The sequence below is a fragment of the Aulonocara stuartgranti genome, assembly GCF_965226115.1.
Source record: "Aulonocara stuartgranti genome assembly, chromosome: 17".
Lineage (NCBI taxonomy): Eukaryota > Metazoa > Chordata > Actinopteri > Cichliformes > Cichlidae > Aulonocara > Aulonocara stuartgranti.
This window is the reverse complement of record NC_138953.1, coordinates 15,539,343-15,558,034: the sequence shown is the minus strand read 5'-3', so window position 1 is coordinate 15,558,034 and position 18,692 is coordinate 15,539,343. Positions and strand designations below refer to the sequence as shown.

General features: G+C 39.2%; 1 protein-coding gene across 7 annotated transcripts in view; it reads left to right on the top strand.

Annotated features, from left to right (window-relative positions):
• mast2 (microtubule associated serine/threonine kinase 2) overlaps positions 1 to 18,692 on the top strand; it is a gene marked incomplete at its 5' end in the record, with an annotated part of 143,244 nt that overhangs the window by 11,256 nt on the left and 113,296 nt on the right. For 6 of the 7 annotated variants that reach the window (XM_082509672.1, XM_082509675.1, XM_082509671.1 and 3 more), the window contains 2 exons: positions 11,726 to 11,876; positions 13,633 to 13,820. In XM_082509672.1, the coding sequence (XP_082365798.1) occupies positions 11,726 to 11,876; positions 13,633 to 13,820 (339 nt within the window). Of the gene's footprint in view, positions 1 to 11,725; positions 11,877 to 12,664; positions 12,866 to 13,632; positions 13,821 to 18,692 lie in introns of those variants that run through there. The other variant, XM_082509673.1, reaches the window with a different exon arrangement.

Genomic DNA, 18,692 nt, shown 5'->3' with positions numbered 1-18,692 from the left:
ATATGACTGTAGTCAAGTACATTCAGGAATCTTTTGCTCCCTAAACCAACAGAATAGACCGTATGCCTATGGTAATTATACTAATGCCTAATGGAAATAATGTAGTATGCTAGCTTTGTACTACGAAGCCTGAGAGACTCTGATTGTTCTTTGACTTGCCATTACTCCTTAAATGATAAAGATGGATCTTATTCATTGCACTTAGCTTTTGTTCTTCTCAGTGGCCTACATACGATAAACATTATGATAAAAACATGTCTCATTGATCTCAACATTATCTCATCATTCACACAGCAAAGTTATTTATTTATTTTATTTGCTGGGACAAATCCCGTTCAGGTTTAGGTACACCTCAATAAATCAAATCATGACTTGAGGATTTCCTGTGCTGTACGCAGAGACTTAATGTTTCCAGGGATAAAATTTTGTGTAATCCTCTGATTTTTGCAAATTAAACGTTGAATTAACGAGCTGGAACTTGGCTCGCTCTGGTCCAAACTGCAGCACTGACTGTGCATCTTTCTGCCATTTTGGGGATCATTTCTCACTCTGTCTGTTTTCATGGCTCAGAGCTTCTTAGTTGCCAAAAGCTGTGGTGTTTTTCAAGTTTTACAACAGAGGTTATTGTGTATTTCTGCACATATTTCATATGCAGTTTTCTATCTTTTTCAGTCAAGTGGCCACATTACAAGAACACATTTATATAGACACAATGGAATCGCATGGCCGGAGTAAAATTTTCAAAAGTCAGTCATGTTTTTGGGAAAATTATTTTTTTTTTATGTTGTCAAATCTTAAAGTCAGCATAGTTGTGGTTCATGCAACAAAATAAGATTTTTCCACATACTTTTTGTATAATTACAGAAAATCAAATAAACTTCAGTATGATTATCTCCAAAAATGCAACCCAAAGAAGCCAAATGTTAATGTCAGGCTATAAAACATGATCCAGTAATAATACTGTCAGTTTATGTGGAGAGAGCAGAGATCCTTTGGATAATGTCAGTTACATCCATTCATTTTCAAACTGAGCTTCAACGACGGGTGGAGACTCGAGACCAGGTGTCTCCACATAACACACACCCCTCACATCTGAACACACATGATTGCACACGCATTATTTTGTGTCTTTCAGCTGCTGGATGAGAGCCAGACATTTAATGAGCTTTATCTGTGTGGCAGAGGCGAGCAGCTATATGAAAAGCTATTTAATATCTCAAACCACTCTATTGTTTCTGGCTGGCTGGTGTGAATTGTAATGGAAGTTGTTGTTGTGTGTTTTGTGTTAGGCTCTTCACCAAGTACTTTTTATTCTTTAGTAAGATTTTCCAGCAAAATAACGAAAAAATTAGAAATAAGATCACGAAATAAACTTTTAATCTATAAAAACATGATGTCACATTGTCATTGTGTTGAGTCAAGAGTCTGAGCTCACCCGTTGTGTCTTATATCTGATAGTGAGACAACAGGGAATACTTTCATTGTGTTCAAAATCATTGGACTTTATCCGTGATCATCGCCTGGCCAAATAATCAAATAACCGATCATTTTCCCCCAAACTGAAACACGCTCATGAATCTGTGTTTGTATGACTAAAGAAAGGTTTGATTCCAGCGCTGTTGAGCTTTTCCTCCCACAAATAATTTTCTCAGTGCGCACAGAAGAGGATGAGGAGGTGAGATGTGACATTTTCCTTTGTGACATTTTCTGAATGCACCCCACTGCTCGCAAAGAAACCTCCCCCTTCTAACATTTTCACTGCTTATTCCTGTCTCCTCTCACTGTAGCCAACAATGTGGCTGCATCCAAACTGCTCCACCTACTAATGAAGAGATCCACAGCAACCATCTTATTATCTGGCCTGTGGTTCAACAGTGGGTTATTTACTTCATGTCCCCCAGCGCGACTGAGCAGGCCAGTGAAGGTCACCTCACACTAGGAGAGGGAGGCAGGCTGGAGATGACCTGCTGAGCCTGACCTCAGATTAAAGCACACCTCATCTATCATGCTTTCTTTCTTTGTTTTCGTAGTTTTTTGTTACCACCCTAATCTCATGGTATGTCATAGTGTTATGGTGTTGGTTTAAAATGCACGCCTTCCTCTTTTGGAGTTTTGTTTTATTGCATCCTGATAGTTGTATCAAGTATTGTACAATTAAAGGTTACTGTCAGCTACTCTGACCTCATATTAACTTCACACCCAGGTCACATGGCTGCAATCCAGAGATTTTACTCACTTCTCCCAGGGTGACACATCATCTTTTACAAAAACAGCTTTGCATTAGATTCATTTAACAGTGACGTGGTTCTGATATATCTGATATACCCATGGAGCTTGTGGCTTTCATTCCTCCAGTGTCGTTCCAGACATTTGGTGAGTTATTCCCATGGTGCACTGGACTTTCTTTTAGTTTTTGTGCTTCAAACCTGTAAACTTGTTACTATGCCCACTTAAAAATATTGTCAAACAATCTATTTGCTGAGTTGTGAGCAGCAAAAACTAGAGTGTGGCACTTCTTACTGTTACATTTGATCTGTATTTGAGCTGTTCCTGACAGTTGTATGTTGGATGCTAAAAGATGGCGATCATTTGAAGTTTCTTTCATCCTTTGTCAAACTTCATATAATAGTTTACCACGTTTACTGGATAGATAACAGAATATATTCAAATATCTCCACATTGACTTAGTGAGACAGCGCAGATGTGGAACATTTGTGGGTGTTTTTTGGATACTCTTCTTCTTCTTCTCTTTCTTTTCCTCCTCATTCTTTGTTCCTGATCACACTGTTTATTTGGGTGGGCAAGTATGACCTCATGGTGACCAGACAGTGGAGTTACTTGTCTGTTTGGCTGGCTTTACGCAGACAATGGACACATCTTCACACTGATTTTAAAGTTTAGTAGTGACTCAACAGAGTCCTGGAACATGTTGAAAAGCTTGTAGCTGGGTTTATAGTTTACAGGTGACCTGGCTTCCTGTGATGTGATTACTGCTGTACCAAGCGCACCTTACAACACAAAATAGCAGCGAGATGAGAGTTAGTCTTGGAGCGTTTCAGCAGTCATCGAATCAGTTTGAAGACTGTTCAAGTTTAAGTGATAAACAATTGAAAACATAGAAGGAAAATCTGATGCTGTAGCAGCTGGAAAAATACCTCTTAACTTTTGATCCTTTATCTTGCTTCATGCTAGTTAGTTCTTCTGCTGCTGGTGTGTACCATAGTAAAGGCCTGAAAAGTGCTTTCAATCTGCATATTTCCTGAATGGCTAACAACTTGTAATTTACAAGTCATTGGCTATTGGGGGCTTGCAGTGAACACTAGTCTAATTTTTATATTCTACATTTTCTGTTAATATATTTGCGCTGATACAGACTTTTGGATGCACTGTTCTACAGTCCAGCCTTCCTATTGTTCCCCAGACGTAATCTTTTTCAGCATTTTAGAATAATTTCAATTCTTTTATTCAGTTACTACTATTAATAATAGTTGGTATAAAGTGGCTTAAGTATTCAGATTTAAGCATTTTATCTTTTTTTTTAATGCCTTGAGCAGCGATGGGTGAACGACGTGAATGTTTCATCTATATTAGAAGTACAGAGCCAGTTTACAGAAGTGTCAAATGCTGGATCTGACCCATATTTTAGGATTTGATTGTTTTTGAGAAATAAGATACTGTCGAGTCATACAAAAGAAGGAAGTTCTGACAAGTTTATTGATGCTTTGATGGGCAGGACTGTACTCTGTGTCCTGTGATTGGGTTTTCTGTGTTTCCCTATCTCTCCCTGTCTCTTTCTGAGTATTTCTGAAAAGTCCAAACCCGTGTGGAAAGTACAGTTTGTGCTCTATGAGGTGTGGGCGTTGTCTGCAGTGCAAGAGGAATGTGTGGTGAGGTCGTTTTCTTTAGTCCAGTGTCTGCAGTTCTGTTAGAGAATGAACCTGCAGCCAATTCACAGGTTGTAATATGGTCATTTGTTACTGCGTTGCCACTGTTGCCATGGACAACAGCACCCAGAGGCAGAGATGATGGGCTCTTACTGATTAACCATGAACCCCTGTTCCTCTGTACAGATAGCGGTCTCACTGGGAACAGTTTTTGGTTCCAAGTCACTGTTTGAAAAACAAAATTTTTTTTTCCATATCATTTACTGGTGGGGCTCACCAGCTTTTAAACACAAAATGCTGTTTGTGAGCCTTTATATGTTACTTAAAGAAATTTGAAGGAACATTGAGCCCACGTAAAGTGTCAGTGAGATGATGTGGTTGCTTATGTTGAAGTAAATGAGCATGAAGTTCGTGATGCCTGGAGCTGTTATTTTGTGGCAACACAAAAAAATCAGAATAGATTTTCCTGACAGGTTTCTTGCGTGTCAGGATCTCAATGAGTTTTTTTCCTCTTTAATTACAGTAAGTCTTGTGATTTTGGTATTTCTGCTCATTTAATTTTTGTTCTCCGTGGTGTTATATGTGGGACTGAGGATTGTCATTTGGAATTTTATGACTTGTTTTTGGCGTTAGAGCTTTGCATGTGGACAAACAGTTTTCCACAAACCACAGCTGAGGATAGGCAGCAGCTGTCCTGGCTCACTACACCCTCTCTGCATTGCCTGTTTCGGCCTCCATCATTCACATCCATCTGTCTGACTATTTTCCTCTTTCCTGTTATTGCTTTCTTCCTGGCTTTTCATTTCTGCACTCATTCTTCTGGCTCAAATGCAGCTAGAATACATCAACCTTGTATTAACTCTGATTAATAGCTTTGTATTTACACACAAATGCATGTGTATACACACACTGAGCTCTTATGGGGACACTCCTGCCTCTTCACCCACTGACAGAGGGGAAGTATATATAATGCAACGTTATCCTGTTCAGACAGAATTTGTTGTTGCACAATTTCATGATGCAACATACTGAATGATCTTAGCTGGCTTACTGACCTGTCTTTTAATGCTGGTTCAAATATGTTTATGGTAGCAACTAAACATCATTATTACAACAAAGGACCGGAGGATTAATTGTATTGTAATCTCAATGGCTTTAAACAATTATGAAAATGTAACTGAGATAATAGGGAAACAATATCACTTTTTTGCACACATTTTGTCTGTGGATAAATCTCATATCCCGATACAAGTCGGTTCTTATCTGATAACAATATATATATCACACTATAGTGCATTTTCTATAAATTCAGCGAATAGTTTATATAGTTGCCACATCAAAAGTACTATCTATTTTCTACATATAAATGAAATAATTGAAAATGAAGTAAATACAGGCCTTGCATTGCGTTATGTTACATGAGCGCTTCCCTGAGGCCTCTGGGTATCATTCCTGCTCCTGTATGGCCTTCGGGAAACTAGCGTGTCTGCAACCGTCGACTGCAGAGCATCCAGTCTCGGATCAACTGCACCGTCTAACTCTTACAGGGATGCGTTGTTCGGCTCGTCAACATATCTGTTGTAGCAGTATTGTATGCTGCGTTGCAGATACTTTGGCCAAATACTGGTGATATAAATGAAGCAACTCAACCCGTGTGAAGTATTTTCGGCTGGGCGTTCTGTACCTGAAGTTGTGTGTTTTGACCAACGCGTGAAACCAGATATTTAAAGAAAGTTAATAAATGGCTGCTACTATCTTAATGAGTCTTTATTATACGGCGTTTCCACAGAGAAAAGCCTGTTCTGACGTTTGGCTTTGTGGTTTATTTTGAGCACTTGACGTCTCTTTTTGCTTCTCATTCATAAACTCTCTCCATGCTCTTTCACATGATTCTTGCTTAGGTGGTAGAAGAAGTTTGTTGTGTCTGTGACTGTGGTGGGGAGCTGTTTACTGCAAATTTTAAAAGTACAGTTTTCTGCTCCGTGTCAGACTTTTCAGAACCGAACAATGTCCACGCTACAGAGGTAGCCGCTCGTTGAGGAATGAGCTCGTCCATTTGTTTTGACTGGTTGCTCTGCGGTGCCGTGGCAACTGTTGCAAACCGTCATCAAAAGCAATGAAAAATGTTGCAGTGAACGGTGTGGTACTGAGATCACCTGACACAAAATGTGAATGGGGGTTGAAATGTTTGTTAAGTGATGCTCGTTCACAGTGGATGAAGATTTACTCCTCGCTTAACCATATATCTTCCTGGTCCTAAATATGAACACTGGCATCATTCAAAGTCACTCCAAAAATGTAAAATCTTTCAAGTATTTTACCAGACCACCTCTTTGTTATGAAATAAAGATCTAAGCACATAAAAGCAGAGTTAAAAAAAATGAAATTTAAATCTTTTAGTTTTTAACATGTCGTATGTAACATTATACTAAAAATTAGAGATACCCAAAAATCTAAAGTGAGCTTGTTGACCATTAAACTAGACTTAAAAAAGCCATTCATATAACATCAGTTATTTGAATCTTCTTGTATTTTCTGCCTACATGTATGTGCCACATGTCTATAGTAAACGTGATCTTCTATTGGCAAGGAAAGCTTAACAACTAAAAATGAAGGGAATAATAGAAAAAACTTGCTGGCCTGTTAAATCCTGTTTGACTGTTGACTGCAGCGCACTTGTACTTCTGCTGTGGTGAGCCTGAACACCCACAAATGTTGGATGCTATGGCAGTTTCCCCACTAAACAAAACATTAACAGCTAGAAACGTGCTGTTTAACCCTTCACTCTGCACGCTGCTCTGTGCTGTGTTCTTGCATCGGCAGCATTTCACTTGCAAGTGCTTGTGGTAATTTTGCAGCATTTCCTTAGTTCATTGAACAGTTAAGGCACCCTGATCATGTTTTGGATCTGTCGGTGTCTTTTGCTGTCAGAGAAGTCATGTAAAAGATTGCATCATTATTCATGTTATTAGTAATAATAATAATCTATATTTTCATGTATTTGTTTATGTTTTGCTGTGTGGGTGTAAGATTCAGTGAAGTCACAAGGCTGCGGTTGAGCTGCTCCACTGGGGACAGTTCCACTTACTTAACTCGTGTGATGCACGCACCACTGTAACAAGTTTTTTTTTTCTCTCTCTAAATGATAGAGGGATCATCATCCGCGAGCTAAGCTGGGAGCTTGTTTTCAGGCCCACTTGATGACAGATGTGATGGATTGTGGTCTGGTGTATGTTACATTAAAGTGTGGCTTAGAGCTCTGTGGGACATGACAAAAGATTAATGTCGACCCAAATGCAGTGAAGCAGGAGCATGAGTTTGGAGGGAGCTGTGAGCTGGAGAAGGAAGAGAGAAGAGAGGAAAGGAGAAGAAGGTTGTGAAAAACTGGTTTTACTTCCTTCTTATGGTTATGGGTCTATTGTTTGTTGAATTACGTTAGGATTTGTTATTCTTAATTGGTTTTAAACTTTTTAAAATCTCTTTCTGAAAGCTTTTCTGAGTGTTCATGTGTGTTTTAACCTTCTTTGTGGTGTAAACATATATTAATTTGGTGCTTTTTAAGAACTAAACTCTAATACCATACACATCACTGGATTTCAAAGGTCTCAAGATGCAACAGTGGCCCTCTCCTTATCTTCTTTGGTTCTTACTCCCAAACTGTTATCCTGAAATACAAGTTACCATGTACCTATGCAGAACTGTACATTAAGCTTTAAAAAAGGGCCTCATTTATCACAGATGGGTGCTTTGAATTCTGAATAGAAGTTCTCAAAACAAAAATACAAAAATAGTCTTTTTATAGCAGATACCATTAGAATACCAAAATCAGTTTCTTACGTAATTTTGTCAAGTGAGTAAATGTTCCTGTCCTCCAACCTTCTGTCCCTACCAGCTGACTAATAGGTAATGTCACTTAAGCCCTTTTTTTTGTTGCTGTCGTTTTCATATTTCATACATTCATTCATAAACTTGCTGAATGTACTTACAGAGCTGTGTTACATGCATAATGCACCATTGGTAGTGACCACTGCAGAATGCTTTGTTCATCAACGTTTTGTGTTCAAAGAGGAACAGGTGGCAAAGTCAACGACATACCAAAAACTCCATGTCCTGGAGTGGCTACTGGAGTCTGGCTCCAAAAAGTCAATCCCTATAGACACCTATGTTAAAATGTAAAAACCTTACAGCAGTAAAAACATGTTTACAGCATGAAACAAGCAAACAAAAAAGCTTTGGGTTCTATGGATACCTTTGTCCTTTGTAACAGCTTCACAGTCAGTCCATTTATACAGTATCTGTTAACTTGTTCATCCAGACTTTGTTAAGGCTTGAAGGTAGAGGTGTGGCTGATTTGATTGACAGCTCCATTCTAGGTCTCACCTTCAGTGTTTCAAGTCACTGAATTGGCACACTTGAACTGTCCGTGCCTTTGGTGCATTTTTATTGGAATTAAGTGTCAAATAATACACAGACTGGCCAAGAAATTTTAGCATGTTATTAATCATTTTCTTGATGCTAGTTAGCACTGATGTGCATTTCTGAACCTGTACAGTTTGTGGATGTAGCACCAAGCTAACTTTGCACCCCACCATCAGGAGTAGCATCACTGTAAATAATACGTCCTCTTGTCCCGTAACTGATTTCCCTTTGCAAACAAAACTTTCCTTTGTTGCAGCAGGTAGAACTAATCGGCTCCATTAATACCTGGATACCCATCACAATTGGAAATGTATCTAGCTCTCATCTGTGTTTACTTCCCAGTGACAGATGTACAGTATGTGTTTATATCAGCAGTCTTGTAAAGCTGACTCTGTGACAGTGTGTGTGTGATGGATCACAGCTGATGCTTCTCACTCTCTCTCACACACACACACACACACACACACACACACACACACACACACACACACACACACACCTCTTTCCTCTTTGCTGTCTTCTATGTTAATCCATTTCATTTTAGTCTCTACAAAAAGCTTGGATCAGCAGATTACTTGTAATCACAGCTTCCTTAGCAGATTGCGTTCTGTCTGCCACCTGCTGGTTGCAGTTGGAGTTGCAGCAAGTTGAATGAGGGCGACAATCAATTTAAATGTATTCAGCCAGTGCTGCAGTGCTCTGCGTGTCTTGCGGGGAAGAAAAATCTGTGTAATCACTGACTTTCCTTCCCCACAAGACATCCTGTCATTAGTTGCACAGATGTGGCTGTAGCAACTGAAGGTGTCCATCAACAGTGGTGCAATGATACACAGTAATCAGTCTGACATTGGCCAGGGAGAGTTGTGCTCTCATTGCAAGCAGAAACAAGGCACTGCGATTATACTGTTAGTTTTTGTTTTTCTTTGTCCACTTCAGAATCAATATTCTGTATCTGCTGCTTCTTTCTTCTAGTTGTACTTCATTTATCTCTCTACAAAACCTATGAGATTTAGAAACATGAAAATTCATGACATGCTTCTTAACTGTAAAACAAATAAGTAAATAAAATAAGAGACACTTTAAGTGGCGAGAGAGAGAAAGTGCAAGAGAAAGGAATAATCACTTGGTTGCAGTCAGGTTATGCATCCATGTCACAGACTGTATTTAAAAGACGGACAGGGATGTCACCCCCTGGTATGGGACTTGAAGAATCAGCATTAGTATTTAAGCCATTGCTGTGTCCTTGTATTGTGCAGAGATACAAATACTGATAACAGATGCTATAATTTCACCCAGAAGTCTGCATATTGACATGTTGAATGAATTAAAATGAAGCAGGCTGACTCCTGCTTGCCAGAAATGTGTAGCGGTTCATGCATGCATTTATGTGCTGTATTTTCAAGTGTCCCAGTCATTGTTGCCTGTGGGTAACTTGTATTTCTTTTGTGTGATTCTTGCCAACAGCACCGCATGAAAATATGCTGTTTACCTCTTATATGTTGTCGACCTGTTGTGACAGCTCTTCTAAGCTCTTCTTATAATCTCACACTGTATTCAAACAGGCAGAAAAGTTATTAAAGTAGCTTGCATTGGGAGACTTTGGATAAATGCACATTTAAGAACTATGTCTGAAATATTTTTTTTTTCAGAAAAGTCTTCAGTGTCTCATCCTCAATGAATTCTGGCCTTCATAGAAATGGCGGAAGTGTGAAAGTGTTTTGTGACTGAGTATAATGTGTGATTCTAGCTGAGTGGCGGCTGATGTGAAGCAACACGCGCATAAGGTTTACATATTAATACTGCATGGAAGTACTGAATATTCATCTTCTGCTGTAATTCATTACTGCAGCTTTAAGTATTGGTTACAAGTTGCACATGATTACACTGTATTTAGTGGGTTTGAGGGACGCGGTTGGAGACTAACGGAAGCTTTCACTAAAACTCCTTCATACATGTGGCCGTCTGGGAGCTCGTGTGTACATGTTGCGAGCTGTCCAGATGTTTCTGGAAAAGCCTTGTCAAGCATTGGGCTGCGCGCAACGGAGAGGAGGATATGAGCCCAGGCAGGCCCTGTTTCCATGGCAACAAAAGAGATTTCCAAAATCATGTGAACCTTCTGCTTTTGTGTTTATGTGTGTTGGCTGTACTTGGGGATATCAAGGAAGTCCAGAGGAACCTTCTTTTATTAAACTGACAAACTGAATTAGGCTGTCCACTTGCTCTGCAGCTGCAGAGTTTTGATGGAGAGGCTGTTGTGGCTGTAAGTGTTAATGACACAGCAAGCATGTCTTGTACTGTCTGTCAGTTGAATAGCATGGGAAACAGTACTGTGTGTGTGTGTGTGTGTGTGTGTGTCTAATGTGGTAGTTTGAGAAGTAGATTTGGTGCTAGTGGATGCTTTGCTTTAATTTTGGCTGTAAGCCTGCATTCATGGGGATTTTTCCTGCACTATTGTGAGTTTAAGTTACACAAAACATTTATTTTTGAATTTTTTATTCCTATGTGTGTGTGTGTATGTATATGTATATGTGTATGTATATATATATATATATATATATATATATATATAAACCCTCAACTGTAACTTCTAAAACTTTGTCAATAACTAGAAAGTGTAGATGAGCATCAAATCAAGTAATGTGTGTCCCTTTGTTTTGTGTGTCAAATAAATAAAAATGTGGTTAGGCTGAAACTGCTATTCAAACATCTGCAGTGTTGTCACCCAAATAGCATCTTCTTCCTCAGTGATGTCTATGTAGAACTGTTATTACCTAGAGATTACATGCTAGTCTAGTGAAACTGTAATGTTTAAAGACTATTGAGTAAAGTGGAAATTCATCACAGTCAGGTATGCTGAAGAAGATAAACTGAGGTATGACCTGCAACCAAGATTTTGAAGAATTCTTTCACCTATAGACTCTACCCTGCTATCTTTTACTGCTTATTTAATCTACATAATCTCTTTAGCCACAACATTAAAACTACCAGTAGGTAGTCTGATTATGTTGCTATAGTAGCATCTGTAAGGGGATGGGATGTAGATACTACATATCACCTGATACCAGGTACACCTACAGAGGTGTGGTTAAGCCCACATCGCAACTGCTCAGAGCGGTTTTGGCATTAGCAAGGGGGATCGGCAAATGTATATATGTTTTTTCTTTCCTCTTGCGAACCAGCTGAAACTTTAGATTTTCGACCTTGGTGGCTGTAAAGGATATCAAGGAAACATGGGGAAAAAAAAGATGAATCATGTGTCTTACTTTAAGCTTTGTGACTCTACTTTTATGGCAGAGATGACATCTGATTCTGCTGAGTTTGTGTGCTGCTTTGACCAGAGGTTATTTGAGAGCAGTATGACCCAACACATGTGAGCAAAGTCTAATGTTTCTTGTTCTTCTTTCCTCCTCATCTCTTTCCAGAAGGAGTTTGCAGCTCCTCCTCCTCTGCTCTTCCGGAAGCTGAGTAATCCTGACCTATCACCCGCAGCAACTGCTGCTACCAAATCCAAACTTCACCGACAGCTGAGCCAGGATGAGAGTCGGGCCCGACGTAGCAGCATGGCCATGACTGGTATTGAACACGTATACACACCTGCATATCTGAAAACAGGACAAAATCCCTTGACCAAGATGTCCATGTAGATGATGATGTCTATGTAGGATTAGTTTTTAGGTTAGGAAAATATAGAAATGTGTAAATAATAAACTAGGTGTGCATTTATTTATCAAAACATGAAGTTTATAATATTTAAAAGAAATATGAATTTATGTTTATGGCGTTACTCTCTAATATGAACATTTTTTATTTGCAAATATTACTTTTTATATATTGAGCTTTTGTTTGTAACCAGAAGCTCTAAGTCTAGTTAAATGTGGCCCCGCCCACACTTTAGCTGTGCCAGGCTCCTGTGTTATCTATGAAAATTCCACCTCACATTTACATCCACATTTTACCAAAGAGAGGTCATGTGGTGACAATCCCCCTCCACCGAGGAGATCATGTTTTTGGTAGTGTTTACTTGCGTATGTGTCACTATTCTGTCTTTTAACACGACAGGTCAAAAGGTTTTGATAAATTCTGATAAAATGTCATGGGGGCGTAGAATGGCCTCATGATATTGTTCCACCGAAATTTGGCTTATGACCACCAAGGTCTTCAAGGTCAGCTTGAAAAGGTATCAATATATAGAAAGTACCATCTAAGGAGTTAAAATATCATGTCAGATCTGACCTTTGACCTGGGGGCAATAGATTGATCTAAAGGTCAAAGTGATGAGGTTTGAGATTAGGGCTGCCACGATTAGTCGACTAGTCACGATTACGTCGACTATCAAAATCGTCGACGACTAATTTAATAGTCGACGCGTCGTTTGAAGCTTTGTAAGATCCCAAAAGATGCAGGAATGAGTAGCAGGATTTAAGAGTGTAATAACGGACTGAAACAGAAGATGGCAGCACTGCATGTACAACGATGCCAGCTGCCGTTAAACCCCGAAGAAGAAGCTGTGTCCCAGAATTCATAGCGCGGCCCAGCTCAGTTTCCAACAATGGCGGCAGCTAGTTAGTTTTAATGTTACTCTTATTATTCTTTCTGGGTCACAAAATACACGTTTAACATATTTTTAGGCGAGAATGTAGCTGTGGAAACCTCAAATATCTGCTCAGTTTATCAAGACACCGCATATTTTCAAAAGCGCTCCGACGTTTTCGGAGACGTCTGTTACCCACTAGCTCGATAGCTAGCCGGGGGCAAGGTCACTAGAGCTGTGAGAACACCGGACTCCCGGCAAATCGTTTTCAAACCCACCGCCGTCTTTCGCTACTCAGGTTAAACATGATATATGAGTCACTTAGATAACTTAAAAATGTTATTGTTTGGCTTTTTTAGTATTTTATTTGTTCCTGAGTAAATCGGTTTGGCTGAGATTAAAGTTATAGTTTTTACACAGCTGAATAAACGTCAAGCAGACAGCTGATTATCAGAAGTGTGAGATGCTCCAGAATTTACTCCGGTGTCCTGTTATATTTTAGATAGCAAGGAGTTTATTAAACTTCACCGAAACAATCTGCAAATTTCATTAAAATTTAATAAACTATCATCTTTTCTTTATTTTTAGTTAGCACATACCTTAAACACTTAAAGCTGTAAGCTAATGCTAGTTATATAAGAGCAGATGCTGCTGGTGCAATAAGCTGTACGTTTTACGTCCAATGGATCTGATTAGTCGACTAATCACAAAAATAATCGGTGACTAGTCGACTATCAAAATAATCGTTTGTGGCAGCCCTATTTGAGATGTATTTCCTCTTTGCCCCCACCTCCCCAGGTAAACAGCTGCTGCCTTTGTCCAGCAGTCTGCATGCTGGAGTTAGTCAGCTGGCTTGTCAAGGCAACTCTGGGACTTTTGGAGCACCTGGGGCTATTGGGGGAGCATCTGCAGGAGGAGAGGCCAACAACCTGGTCCGTATGAGGAACCAGGCTCTGGGGCAGTCTGCCCCTTCTCTCACCGGACTGGTCAGTATCAAAGAAAAAAATTGCGCATATGTTGAAAGGGAATCTACAAAACAAATCACACTTACAGTTATTTACACTCAGATTAAGTCTTGAAGAAGTAATCAGGAGATAATTGTGATTCTTCCAAATGTTCTCTGTGCCATCCTAGATATCAGCCAAGCCCAGTATTGCTTTTTCAGATTACTTTCAGATTACATCACATGCAAAATTATTGGACAAATGGTTCATATATATAGAGTCCTACAATTAGCATGTAATGTGCAACCTTATGGCTGGGGTGTAAAAACAAGATTTTTAAATGTATTTGTGGTCTTAGGAAAATGAATGTAGTCTAAACGTAGTGTGCAAAGCCTGCAGAGTCGCTGTGAGACAGTCCATCGCAATATAGATTTTGTGTGTTAGACTGAAACTGTGCCAGCTGACTGCAGGGAGGTAGACTGAGGATGACTCAGGCTTTTGTGTTTATGTGTGTGTGCGCGGTGTGCGTGCCACCAGCTCCACACACAGACACTTCCCATTCACAGAAAGGGCTGCACACTGCTGAGACAGAAATGAGAGAGAGAGGATTTTTCATGCGATGTGTATATTTGTATCTGCATTTATGTGTTTGTTTGGTTAACATGCAGCACAGTGCTGACATCATAGAGCTGTAGTATGAATGAATTATGTGTAAATGCCGGTTCCTGACATGTCTGATGCTGATTTTTGTGTTCCTTTGCTCTACTGTGACCCCTGTTGGTTGCAGGAGGGATTGAAGGACTCAAAGGGGTTTTCTGTCCTCTGCTTTATTATTTATCCAAAACATCTTCAGATATGTTGAAATCATAATTTGTGAACCTCTCTCAAAATCTTTAGCGTTTTCTGAATGAACCCTGACTTTCTGTTCCTTCATGAAATGGCTATCGTCTCTCTGTGTTTGCCATGCTTTAGAAGTGTGTATTGACTACATTAGTAATTTACACAGTACCTTCCATTATTAATTTAAATTGTAATTTATTATTCATCTCCAGCCTTCTTCTCTGTGCACATAATGATTACACATGCAGTGAATCTATCTCATGCACAGGGAAGCACGTGAAAATGACGAGAAGCTTAACAGACTGCAGCTGAATGCTACCAACAGATGGCAGTGTTTAATAGGTAGAACTTCAGCATGCCATTAATCTGATACTGAATCCACGTTGTTGTGCCAGGTGTGTGGACAGTGCATTTATAAAATCTGTAGTGAGTGTGAAGAAAAATACATTAATCTAAAATGAATCATGTCATCAGTTTACTTTTGCCGCTTTGGATATCTTCATAATTTCACTTTCACTCTGAAAGTCTCTGAGAGGAACTGGTCAGTGCAGCCAGAAGCACATTGTACCATGGATTCAAAATGGAAAATACAATGTGCAGAGTTATTCTAGTTCAGCAAATAATCCCAGGTGGTTATTTCTCAAGGGTAGGTTTATTAAAGTATTCTTGGCAGACTTTCTGACTTCTATCGCACTCACTTTCCTTGCATCTCTTACTAAACCAAGCTTCACACACATTATATTTTAGTCCAGTGTGACTCATCAGACTGACAGCTGTTAGCTTTTATAGTTGTATTTCATAGTTAGTCTATAGTCATAGGATTAGGAATAGGACAACCAGTCCTGCCATGTTTTATTTATGATTTATACTTCCCTTAAGTCTTTGGACTTTTAGTTAGGACTTTTAAAGGCAGCTATGTAATCAAGTGTAACACCTCAGCTTTAATTTCTAGGTTAAAAAGACTTGGGTTGTCACGTGAGTCCCTTCTGAGTGTTCCAGTTTCCTCCAGCAGTCCAAAGACATATATGAAAGGTTACCTGGTGATAAATTGGTAGTAAGATGTGGTTGTGGGTATGCATTGTTTTCCATGGAAATTATAAGCAAATGTAACAGATGACTGCTTAACACTTCAACAATAAAGTAACTTAACCTCGTAGTTCTTCCGGAGCCTGCACAATATTGTCAGGCGAACCAGTTGTGGTGTTTGTGGTGAACCAGTCTTAGTGTTTCCACCTTTAGTGGCAACAGTTTTCTTGCATATTTTACATAAACAATGTTTATGCGAGTCACATAACAATCCATATGAACGTCCAGGGCCTTTTCTAGAAGAACATTGTGCTGTAACCAGATGGTCAGCTTGCACATCCCTAGTATTATTGCTTTTGTCAGGAAATGGCCCAAAGTGAAAAATGCACCTACCAAGTTGAAACTCAACACTTTAACATGTATCTTGTTACATATTTATCTTAGAAGCAGGGTGGATATTCTCTGCAAGACATACATGAATGCAAATAATTAAGATGGGAAATAAACAAAGCGGTGTTTCAGCATGCAGCACACAGGCCGCACACCTGCTGTCTGCAGACGTCGGGGCTTGGCCTAAAGGGAGCTTTACCATGCTGCTGTGTTAGAGCTGCTAGGGAACAGGCTGAGGCAGCTGCATCTTAAATATACATGAGGACATGTTGAGTAATCGCTGTACTCGTACCGTATCTCCTCTGTTGTGACTAATGGGGACAGTGACGTAGACGGCTGGTGAAGTGGCATGCCAAACTTTGACATCAAAGATGACTAAGAAAAAACCTCAAAAAACTACATCATGTTGTTTCAAGAAAATTTGCACTAAAGATATTTTTGACAATATAAAAGCCCTGCATCAACCAAACAATGTTTTATTGATAATTGCAGCTTGCAGGCAGCAGCATTTATAAGTAAATGAAGGGCATCCATTCTTCTTTTCTAATGAGTTACTGTCATTGAATATACACTACTTAATTTGAAGCGTGAATCCTTTGAAACAAGGTGCCAGAAGCAGTAGGATTGCAGTGCAATAGTAGTGATACAGGATAATATCTCTACTGCCCTGACAATGTGCTGTACAGAATACACAGTCTAGGCAGTGAGCTAAATACTTGCTTTATAAAACACACGAGACAGGGGCCAAGGTTGAGGTTGTTTACTGGACCTCTTTTGTGAAACGTAAACAACTGGAACCGAGCTAGGTTTTTGTGTTAGCGACAGTATCTGGTGCTTGTTGGAATGTAAACGCTGATCATCAGTACCCTTCCTGCTCCAGTGGCTGTAAGAATTTCTATCCTAGAGAATATGGGCCAAGTGTAAGAAATAAACACTTTTTCATTTTGCCTTCCAGAAACACTTTTCCTCTAAAGCACAACAGCACCAAGTAAAGTGCTTTGAGACTTATTTAGACTACTGTTAGTCTTCTCTCTCTCTCTCCACACACACACACACACACACACACACACACACACACACACACACACACACTCAGGACACAGACATAATGAACACATACACTGTATACAGTATCTATATAGACAGCCATACTGGAGGCACATGCAGTTGTTTCCTTTATCTAAAAGTGGCTCTTATACAGTTTGTGATTTTATTATATAAAAATATTATTTTCAGTTGCTGTGGAGTCTGTCTGCTGTCAATAGCGCCATCTGGTGTCAAGGTAATAATAGGCCACATTAACACTGTTTCACAATAACATTTCCTTAGCGTGACTTTCTGGAGTGTAACACTGCACATCCCAAAAACAAGTCCCAAAATGTACAATACCTACTTTTTTAAACAAGCTTTTTTTATAGAAAGTAAATACATTTTTTACCGCCATTACATACCTGTATTGTAACGGAACTTAAAATGGAAATGGACTGTATCAAGAGCTCTGTTAGTCTTACTGAGAACTCAATTCATTCATTCATATAGCTTATATAGCTTTATTCTTTTCATTTTGACTAGCTCACATCCCCGGTCATTTTAGAAACAACAAACATATATGTCTTTGGAATATGGGAAGAAACCCTCCAAAGCACAGGAAGAACATGAGCATAGAAAGAACTGGCTAATTCAAAATACCTTTTTTTTTTAGTAGAATATACAAATCAAGTTACAGTAATGTACAAAAGTCTTAAGTCTTGATATTTTGCTTCCAAGAAGACAGACATTGCAGTCATTTTTTTAAAAGTGGTCTTGAGCAACAGTACTCTTTCAGTTTTCCTTTGATCATTGGTTACTTTTGCACTCATTTCCAGTCTTTTACCTGACAGTAATAAGAATGTTTTTAAGACACTTGAAACTGATCTATAAATCATTCAAGTGTATAAAACAACACCTAACTCAAGTGATGAATGAGTGCTATGTCTGCATATACAGTGGTCCCTCATTTATCGCGGAGTTACGTTCTAAAATTAACCTGTGAAGTAGCCAGCTTTATATTTTACAATTATTATAGATGTTCCAAGGCTGTAAACCCCCTCACTACACACTTTATACACTTTTCTCAGACAAGCACGAACATTTTCACACTTTCCTCTCTTGTTTAAACACTTTCAAAGTTCAAGCCTTGGTAGAAAAATAGGTCCAGTAATATAGAATGAAACCAAAGATCAAAGCCTGTTATCAGGTCCAGAACATGGGAATAGAGCAGCTGCCAGAGAATAAAACATTAATGAATAAATGGTATGGAAGTAGAGGAAGCAAGAAGAATGATTTGAGTAAAGTTTGACTTATCTGACTCTTTTGTTTCGCTTAATGTGCCTTATAATGGGATGAGCCTTATGGTCCCCAAAATACGGTAACTTCTACCTTCCTTTAGCATGTCCAGAAGTCCTACTTTTTGTGCGATGGTTAGCATCTTGCTCTGACTTTTGGTTGCTACTGCGGGTGTCGTTGACGGTGCAAAACGTTTTGTCGACATTGTTGTGTTTGTTGGGGAGTAAACTTACAAACATACAGTACAGCACTTCAGAGTCACACTGCTAGCGATTGAAGATTTCTGTAAATTTGACAAGATGAACGCATTTTGTATTGGACAGGAGACACGAC